At 42.6% G+C, this 10107-nt stretch overlaps 1 protein-coding gene across 1 annotated transcript; it reads left to right on the forward strand.

Moving 5' to 3' along the window:
- The first annotated feature begins 3292 nt into the window (after positions 1-3292).
- On the forward strand, positions 3293-9745 carry LOC117056313 (vomeronasal type-2 receptor 26-like). The gene is made up of 3 exons (XM_033166516.1): positions 3293-3454; positions 7288-7414; positions 8847-9745. Exons 1-3 carry the CDS (start codon positions 3293-3295, stop codon positions 9743-9745), a joined length of 1188 nt encoding a protein of 395 aa, XP_033022407.1.
- Positions 9746-10107: the final 362 nt, after the last annotated feature.

Here is a 10107-nt window from a genome sequence, read left to right on the forward strand (position 1 = left end):
AAAAGATCTCCACAGCAACTATGTATTTTCCTTGGGTGCTCAGAAACAAAGGACACTCAAACAGATAGTTTTCTGCTTCAACCCTTCCTCTCTCAAACTCTGGCCATGTTCCAGTCAGCTTGGCTTAAAGTTTTTGGCCCCAACACGGATTAAAAATAAGAGGGCACCAAAATGTTTAAATTCTCCCAAAGACAAGAGCTCCTCAAAAGGCTTGGTTGGGAATACAACAAGGACTCCTGCCAATGAGCTAGCTGTAAATTCTTGCATGAATGTGACGGATGCCTTGAGTTGCACTCCTGCGCCACTTGTAACAGGTTCCATGCCTGCCCCTCTTAAGGACAGGGTATCCAGTTAAAGGGATCCAGGAGGAGTTGCTACTGTCCAGGCCCCCAGGCAGGATCAAGATGGGGATCCCATGGGGGTGTTCCTATTTGATGTATGTCCTAGGATTCCCTCACTGCCAGCTTGAACCTAAGGAATGCCTCCAGCAGGGAGGCTGGAAGCCAACCATTGTACCCAACGCCTATACCAAACATCTTACATCTGTAATCAATAAAGTTGTTGTCCTGTCTGGTTATTTCATTTAAGACAAAGGTGATGAGCAGCACAGAGCCTGGTCACACAAAGGAAGGAAGGAAGGAAGGAAGGAAGGAAGGAAGGAAGGAAGGAAGGAAGGTATCATTACTGCAAAAGGTTGAAGCTTGGAAAACATATGTTATAAAAAAGGGTGGAATGAAGATTCTTGTTATGTCTCTATTGTTTTGTTATCTGACCATTTTCTAGGTAACTAAAGTTAATAGCACTGTACGTACTACCTGTCTTGAGCTGGTACTGGCAGCCTTCCCTGGCAGGTTATGTGCTGCTTAAAAACAAACAAACAAACAAACAAACAAACAAACAAACAAACAAACAAACAAACCACCAACCTGTTTTTATTTATTTTCATGGTACATCTGGGTCCATTTCCCATGGCATTTTTGTGTACAATAGACTGCCACATTCTAGTGTTATTAGAGTTTTATAAATTGAGGAAGCTCTGCCCTTGGAGAGTGGAGAGAAGTTAACAAAGATGTGCTCTATTGCAGTTAGTTTCCTGTTTGCTTGAGTGGAAATGTCTGGGTTTAACAGAAATCTTAACAGCTGGTTGAAATGGTACCATGACCATTTAAGGTTTCGTGTGGCAGCTATGAATTCTTCTTTTTGCAGGGGGATACTGATTTCATAGAAATCTTTTACTCTACAAAGACCCACCTGTTCTCAACCATTCCAATCTAAGTATTGCCCTGCTTCTTTAAAAGATGAATGAAAGCAAAGGGGGATAAGGGGAGATATTGGGGAGACCAGTTTTTTAAACTTTGATTTCCACACATTTAGAGTGGTGAGGAAAAATTGTTCACTTTTTTTGTATGGCTTATAGTGAGTGAGGAGGGTAGAAAGAGATATGCTCTATATACAGGATCAGAAAAACTTTTTTTTTTTATTTCTGCACTTTTAATCTCCAAATTGTTTCCAATGGAGATGGCTAGTGGTTCAATTGAGGGGGCAAACAAGAGGGGTGACAGAGGGCATCCCTATCACACCCCTCTTGCAATAGGGAAAGCTTTGGAATCTATACCATTTGCCGTAAACTGAACATATGAGTTTTTGTATAGTCTCACGATAGAATTCCTAAAATGTTGTCCCATGTTCATTTTTGACAACAACCTTTCTAGGAATGGCCAGTTGACTCTATCAAAGGCTTTACACACATCTAGTGATATGACTGCTAGTGGTAAATTTTGGCTTTTGCATTACTTTCATCCTGATCCCCTTCGAAAGAGAGGATTATAATTAATAAACATTTGATAAAAGAAAACAATTCTACTCATCATATTCTCATGTGTGATGCCATCTCACAGGCCAAGACACCAGGGAGGCTATTATCTTCCCAACCATTTATAAATAATATGTTTTCTTCTTGTTATTCAATGGATAGCCTTGCAAGATCAACCATAAGAAAAACCAGATGCTTAAAAACACCAACATGTAGTGCAGAGCTGGGGATCTCAGGACAGGCAGGACATATTTCAGGTTACCTTCAAAGAACACCTACTCTAATATAGTCCTCCACTTCCATATTTCAAAGTGGGGAAAACTGGATTCCATTACATAGGCAGAAGGAAATAAATCTGCTTCACTGCAATATCTGTTTGTGAGCTTTCAGGGTAAAGATTTTATAGCGCATTTCCTGTTGGCAATGATTCTGTCTGTTTTAGTACCATAGGATTCCCCCCCCCCCATATGTGAAATTGTCTATTTACAATTTTTAAGGTTTCATTTATTTTCACCCTCAAGCTGTACAGCTGCCTTTGAGTCTTTTAAAAAGAAAACCACCTTGAGTTGAACTTCTTCCCTTTCTCGGCGAGAAGAGAAAGTGAGGATTCAGACAGAAGGTGCTGTGGAAAGGTCCAGGCTGAGGTCCACAGGACCATGCTGCCACTCCTGCTCTCACTGCTGCTGCTGCCTTACTCTGTGTGCCAGACCCATTCCATCAATTGCAGTATTTCTGACGATCTTCTTCCTATACCTCATCAGTTTTATCAGCCAGGAGACTTTTTAATTGGAGAGATTGCTTCCCAGGTGTTTGTCTTTCACCGCAGTCCCTCTTTCATGGAACGGCCCACCCAGACATTGATTGGCAAACCAGTGTAAGGAAGGCTCTTTCCCTTTTCCTTTCAGTCGTATGACAAGTTCAGATCATTCAGCAGAGTAACAGCAGAGAAAGGTGACATACCTGCAGTCAAGGGAGGCTGCTAACAGCTCTGCTCAGGAAAAGCAGGGTTCTCCAACGAAGGTTGTTGCTAATAGGGAAAGCATTCGTGAATACAGACGGTTCTAACTGAAGGTGCAATTGAGGGCATTGAGGGAAGTGGAATCAACACATTTGCTCCTGCTAGTGCCCTCGTAAGCTCCAAAAGGAGCACATGCACCCGTTTCTTATTCAGTTTTTGCATTGTTTTACCTTCTGCCATAATCATCAAAGTAGGCAGAAGTGTGACGATGAAAGGAGAAATCCTTTTTGCTTGTTTGATTCGGTAAATAGCCAGTAACTCATTACAATTACCTGAGAAATAAACGCCAGCACTATTTTCTTGGGTTAATAGTCAACCATTCCCATTGCAGGTCTGTGCCAAAGAACTACCAGCATATTCTGGCCTTGGTTTTTGCCATCAAAGAGATTAATGAGAATCCCCAAATCCTGCCAAATATATCCTTGGGATTCCACATTCTCAACAGCTACTATGTGGCAAGAATGACTTATAAGGCCACCTTGAACCTGCTTACCAGACAGTATAGGCTTGTTCCCAACTTCCAGTGTGATGCCTGGAGCAGCCTCATTGCTCTCATTGGAGCGCTGGCTTCTGAAACTTCTGCCAATGTGGCCACCATTTCCGCCATCTACAAGATTCCACAGGTGAGACCCAAGCATTGAGATATGGGCATTTTAGAATGATGGCTGATATTGTAATGCTCCATAGTCCATGCGATGAATTGTTATATATTTCTTTTCAGCTCACATATGGAACATTTTCCCCAGTGAAGGATGACAAAGTCCCGTTCTCTTCCTTGTACAAGATGGTTCCAAATGAAGTCCATCAGTACAGGGGGGTTGTCAGATTACTTCACCATTTCAGATGGACATGGATTGGGCTCTTTGCTGTGGATGATGACAATGGAGATCAGTTTTTGCAAACAATGGAGTCAATGTTATCTCAAAATGGCATCTGTTGTGCCTTCATATTTAGAACAGCAAAGAGGACTTATATGGAAGAGTTGATAGACATGGTTTTAAGTCAGCTGGACAAATATCAAATTTTAGTGGATGGAAAAACCAATGCATGTGTGGTATATGCAGAAAATCCATCGCTCCAAGTTTTAAGAATTTTACTGTTTTTTGCAACAATGTATGCATTGCCACCCGTGGGTAAAGTCTGGATTGTTACATCCCAATGGGATTTCCCTTCAATATCAATTCAAAGGCTTTGGGATATAGAAAGCTTCCATGGCGCCCTATCCTTCACAGCTCATTCAAAGGAGCCCCCTGGCTTCCAAACATTTCTTGGGAACATAAAACCCTTTTGGTCAAAAGGAGACGGTTTCATTCAGAATTTCTGGGAGCAGGCATTCAGCTGCTCATTAAGAAATTCCACTGGGAATGTGGAAAGTATGGACACCTGCACAGGCCAAGAGAAGTTGGAGAGCCTTCTTCATACATTCTTTGAAATGCGTATGACCGGCCACAGCTACAATATCTACAATGCTGCTTATGCTGTGGCACATGCTTTGCATGCCACGTATATGTTCGCATCCAAATATGAAATATTAGTAAAAGGAGAGAGGGCGGCTTTTCACCATATACAGCCATGGCAGGTAATTCCACCTATTTTCTGAGATGTAGCGACTGTGTCATAAAACAAAGCATATTGCACTCAGGCCATGCTGAACTGAATGCAATTTCTCATGTGTTTTACCCAAATAGAACCTGGCTGTTTCCTTTTGGTGTTTGGAGTGGGGCTGGGGGTGGAGAAATGACTATATTTGCAGAAGATAATTGGAATGAACAACAGCCGATTTCCCCCAGTTCTCAGGTACCTGTGGTTTTCTGAATCTATGTGTCCATTAAAAAGATGGATTCCTCCTTAGCCCCTGACTGGGGGCCACCATTATATTAGGCAGCGGTTGAGTATCTACAGAAAATAATCCACATGTACAGAGTCAGCAGATCATTCCTTCAGCAGGTTAGGAAGGATGCAATACAATCAAATAATCCTCCTATAAATGAGCTAAACATCTAAGGTAAAAAATAATACCTTATCAAAAAACAACAAAAACAACCCATACCCAAATATGCTTAATTTTAAAGTAGATGCAAAAAAAACACCCACCCCAGTGTTTTATTTTGCTTTTTGAGGGGAGTCCTATGTGCATCTCATCAGAAGTTCATTGAACGAGACTTACTGTCATATAAAATTGACCAGGAGCTTTTAAAGAGGACTTTTAAACAGGCTCATTTGCGAGGGATTGGTGGAAGAGACCGAAGAGAGTGAGCCTGTTTCTTTAGGATTCAGGCTGGTTTCTTGTCTGAGCTGTTTGGAGGCTCGATGGTGAGCTGGTTTGCGGCTCTTGGTGTGCTTAGCCGCATGCTATGCTAAAGCACATGATCTGAGAGGAAGCCAGGCTGAATGAAGAAGTGGGCTGGGCAAGGAGTTCTCTGCCAGTAGCAGTCCTACTTAGCTGCTTGCAGACTCTGGGAGCTCATGAACTTGTAACCAGGGGTGTTTGTGAGGGAATTTAGCAAGAGAGTTTGAGTGGAAGGCTTGTCTCACCATGTGCATAGAACCAAGGGACATGGAGGTTGCAGTGACCTGCAGTCCCTGTGCCATGTTTGCCTTCCTGCCTGAAAATGTGCAAAACTACACCTGAAGCAAGTGCAAGCTGCTCGCCTTGCTGTAAGAGAAGGTACAATAGCTTGAGGCTCACATATCCATACTTCAAGTTATCAGGCAAAATGAGGAATTCATTGATAAAACAGAGTGGACTGTCCTGGGACAGTGACACAGGTGGTGCCCCTTGGGAAGAGAAAGATCACCCAGTGCAAGAGGCGAACCCCTTGAAGAATGTGACATCATTTCAGCACGACAAAGGTAGCATTTCAGCAGTCATGGGAGGTTGCCAGTAGCCTACTCAGGAAAAGCAGGGTTCTCCAATGAAGGGGAAGCAGAAGGTTCCCCACTGCAGAGTGTCCTGCCCCTTGTGTTAGAGTTGGCTCCTATGGTGTACAGAGTGATTCCTGACAGAGGAGAAAGAGACATGTGGGGGTAGTAGGGGACCCCCTACTGACAGGGACAAAAACAGCAGTATAGAGAGATAACAGGAAGTCCCACAAAGTGCCCTGTCTCTTAGGTGCAAAGATTTGTGACATGACAGAGAAGTTGCCACACCTTACAAAGACAGACCACACTCCCCTTCTTTCTGATTCATGGAGGTAAAAACCAGGGGTGCCAACTTGAGTACAATATTTGGGGGAGTAGGTAAGCCCAGCCCCACATAATTGATCACAAGATGCGGCACATGTACACCATTTGACTGGCAATGCCCATCAACTTTGAGAGGTCTGACCCCCTCAAATATTTTATTGCGGGGACTGAAGGGACCTCGGCCCCTAGGAGTTGGCCCCTATGGTACAAGCAGTACTGCCAGACACAGCCTTCAACATACAGCAAGGAACTAGGAGAATCAGGGTAGGAAGCAGAAGGGCTTAGAGGCAGAGGTGGTTTTTTCATCACTCCTTCTTGTTGAAGGTTGTGTCCCAGGAAAAGAGGGGGAAACGCTGGAAGTAAACCACTGGCTGGACAGGTGGTGTTTTATCAGGAAAGATTTGGCTTCTTGGACCCTGGCCTCCACTTCCTTGAGGAAGCACATCTGGCAAGAGATTGATTGCACCTCACAGCAGTTGGCCAGAATTTGTTTGCTGAGAGTCTCATGAATTTGATCAGGGGAGCTTTAAATTAAATCTTGAGGGGGAAAGAGACAATATTACAGACTATGGGGAATACCTGGTACTGGGGAGAATAGCTTCATCTGACACAAGTCCGCTCCATCTTTAGAGAAGCATAGAACTCAGTAACTCACATACTCACCATGTTTCATTGTCTCTTTCACCAAAGCTCCATGGCTTTCTAAAGAGCACCATGTTCAACAACAGTGTTGGAGAGAGTGTATATTTTGATACAAATCAAGAATTAATTGTAGATTTTGATGTTACAAATTGGGTGACTCTCCCTAATGGATCATTTGACAGAGTCAAAGTTGGAAGACTGGATCCTCAGGCTCCAGCAGGCAAAGAGTTAACTATTAATGATGACCAACTTGTGTGGCATAGAAGCTTCAACCAGGTGGGACAAAACTTCAGATGCATGAATGAATAGAATGAATGGAATGGAAATGGTAACCATTTTGCCAGTGCAGAGTTCTGCCTGTTCAATTCTCCTGCGTAGCATTATGTTTGCAGACATTTGATTCCATACATTCATCCTTAAAAAATGCCATCTTTTTTAACTCCTAAGAGATCACTTCTGAAATAAGACATTAAATGCCACAATGTGCCAATTATTTCATGAACTGGTTTTGGGTAACCAAGTCAGGGACTCCTTCCTGAACCCACTTTGGCCCCTAAGAAAATGTTTCCAAGCTCAGAGCATGAGTGAGGGAAATTATGCTTATCTTACTTGTCACATTTCTGGACAGGTTGTGCCTCTTTCTGTGTGCAATGACAACTGCTATCCTGGTTACAGCAAGAAAAAGAAGGAGGGAGAGAAATTTTGCTGCTATAATTGTGCGCCATGTCCAGAAGGGATGATCTCTAACCAGAAAGGTAGGAGACACAGTCAGTCAACAACTAGCTCCCTGGTCCGCTCTGGTCTAAGAGCCAGTGTGGTATAGTGATTAAGAGCGGTAGACTTGTAATCTGTTGAACCGGGTTTACGTCTTTGCTCCTCCACATGCAGCTGCTGGGTGACCTTGGGCTAGTCACACTTCTTTGAAGTCTCTCAGCCCCACTCACCTCACAGAGTGTTTGTTGTGGGGGAGGAAGGGAAAGGAGAAAGTTAGCCTTCGGGTAGTGATAAAGCGGGATATCAAATCCAAACTCTTTTTCTAAGTTTGGGAGTTTTTTGTTTGGCAGAATGAGCAGGTCAAAGCTTTTGCACCATCTGGAGACTGATATCATTATGTAGACATTTTCTGCAGAGTAAGTAGTTGCTAAAGGGTTTAAAGACAGAGAGACTGCAAAGTTGAGCAAAAAGTAACAAAATGAATTTCAGTAGGAACAAATGTAATCTTCTACTTTAGATACAGTGAGCTATGCTAAGGATCTGACTAGCACAGGTTCCTATGTTCCTAGTCCCCATCTAGTATTTTCATAACATACAAAAGAATAATACCTATCATTTATAGAAAAGCTTTTTATTTGTCATTGCACCACACACATTATTCTAGAACCTTAATACAAGTGGCCAGCAACCTAAGTTCAGGTGGGTGGGTGGAGTCTGAAAGGAGAGAAGACTGGAATAAGTGGACAGGAGGAAAAGTCAAAGCTGATGGAGCAGCAGAAATAGTCTGCTGATGGACAAAAGCTTCCCTCTGAAGAGATTGGTTGGCATGAATATAAATCTTTAAAGACTGAATTTTCTAATTTTGCATACCAGGCAATTGTAATGTACAAACCCATAGTGCTCTTTCTCCTTTTAATATTATTACCGTATTTCACTGCATAATGGTCACCATTGCATAATAGCTGCACCCCCTTTCTTTGGTCCCTAAAATCAGTTCCAGAGCATTCACGGCATAATGGTGGCAGGACATTCTCAGCGCGCATTCTCTGTGCCAGCCAAAGGCACAAGGGGAGTGAGCGGGTGGGTGAAGCTGCCATGAGCAACATAAACAGAAGTCTGTTCACGAATGAAAAAATGTTTCCTCACATAATGGTCATGCCTTGGGTTTCCCCTCACACAATAGCCTTGGGTTCTTCCTTGCATCATAGTCACACACCCCTTTTTTGTAAAGAAAAATCGGCATGAAAAATGTGACCATTATGTGGTGAAATACCATCTTCCCATAGCACTCTTTCTGGAGGGAGGGAGAATACTAAAGCTGAGTGAAAATTTTGCCAAAACACACATAGAAAACAAATGAGAGTTGTCAGTTCTGAATCAAATATTTCACGGCTTATAGGTGCTTCTAATCTGCTCAAATTCAGTTACTCCCTGAATCAGTTGAAATAGTTCTATATGTCATCCTTTTTTCAGACATGGATGCTTGTTTCATATGTCCAGAAGACCAATATCCCAACCAGGATAAAAACCAATGCATTCCCCGGATTCTAAGCTACCTCTCTTACAAAGAACCTTTAGGAATCTTCCTCACCGTGTCGGCCATTTCGTTCTCTGTGATCACAGTTTTAATACTTGCAGTCTTTAGGAAGCACCAAGACACTCCCATGGTCAAAGCCAACAATCGGACCCTCACCTACGTTCTCCTCATCTCCCTCCTTCTTTGCTTCCTCTGCTCCTTGCTCTTCATTGGACAGCCTGGAAAGGTGACCTGCCTTCTCCGACAAATGGCTTTTGGCATTGTTTTCTCCATGTCCGTTTCCACAGTTTTGGCAAAAACCATCACTGTGGTTCTGGCATTCATAGCAACCAAGCCAGGATCCAGGATGAGGAAATGGGTGGGGAAAAGACTGGCATATGGTATTGTTCTTTCTGGCTCATTGATTGAAGTAGCCATTTGCATGGTTTGGCTGACTCATTCTCCTCCATTCCCTGATATAGACATGCACTCTGTGAATGGGGAAATCCTAATGGAATGCAATGAGGGATCTGCTTCCATGTTTTACTGCGTCTTGGGATACATGGGCTTCCTGGGCATTGGCGGTTTCACCATGGCTTTCTTTGCCAGGAACTTACCCAACAGTTTCAATGAAGCCAAATTCATCACCTTCAGCATGTTGGTGTTTTGCAGTGTGTGGCTGTCTTTTGTTCCAGCATACCTGAGCTCGAAAGGAAAATACATGGTAGCTGTGGAGATCTTCTCCATCTTGTCCTCCAGTGCTGGGTTACTGGGTTCTATTTTCTTCCCAAAATGCTATATCATTATTCTGAGGCATGAGCTGAACAGCAAAGAACATTTAATAAGGAGATCATAGTTGTTGTTGTTGTTGTTTAAATGGCATTGTCTCTGTACTCTTCATTAATACATAGTTCACCAGACATGGCAAATTGAGCATGGAGATCATTGCATCTTTGAATGACACTATTTCTTCAAGCACTTAAAAATAAATAAATATATTGTTATTATATTAATGTAGAAAAAGTTCAAATTTGTCTGAAAGTTTCTTTCGTATGTAAAATAAAACTTTAACACATTAACCTTTGCTAAATAATATTTCTCAAGAGCACATTGTAGATTTAAGACATTTGCTCACAGAATCTAAGACAGATTCTGAGCCAATTCCAGCCACGGGCAAAATTTGGTCCAATGAGGGACAGGCATCCATCTCAGATGAGG

The sequence above is a fragment of the Lacerta agilis genome, chromosome 13 (assembly GCF_009819535.1).
Source record: "Lacerta agilis isolate rLacAgi1 chromosome 13, rLacAgi1.pri, whole genome shotgun sequence".
Classification (NCBI taxonomy): Eukaryota; Metazoa; Chordata; class Lepidosauria; order Squamata; family Lacertidae; genus Lacerta; species Lacerta agilis.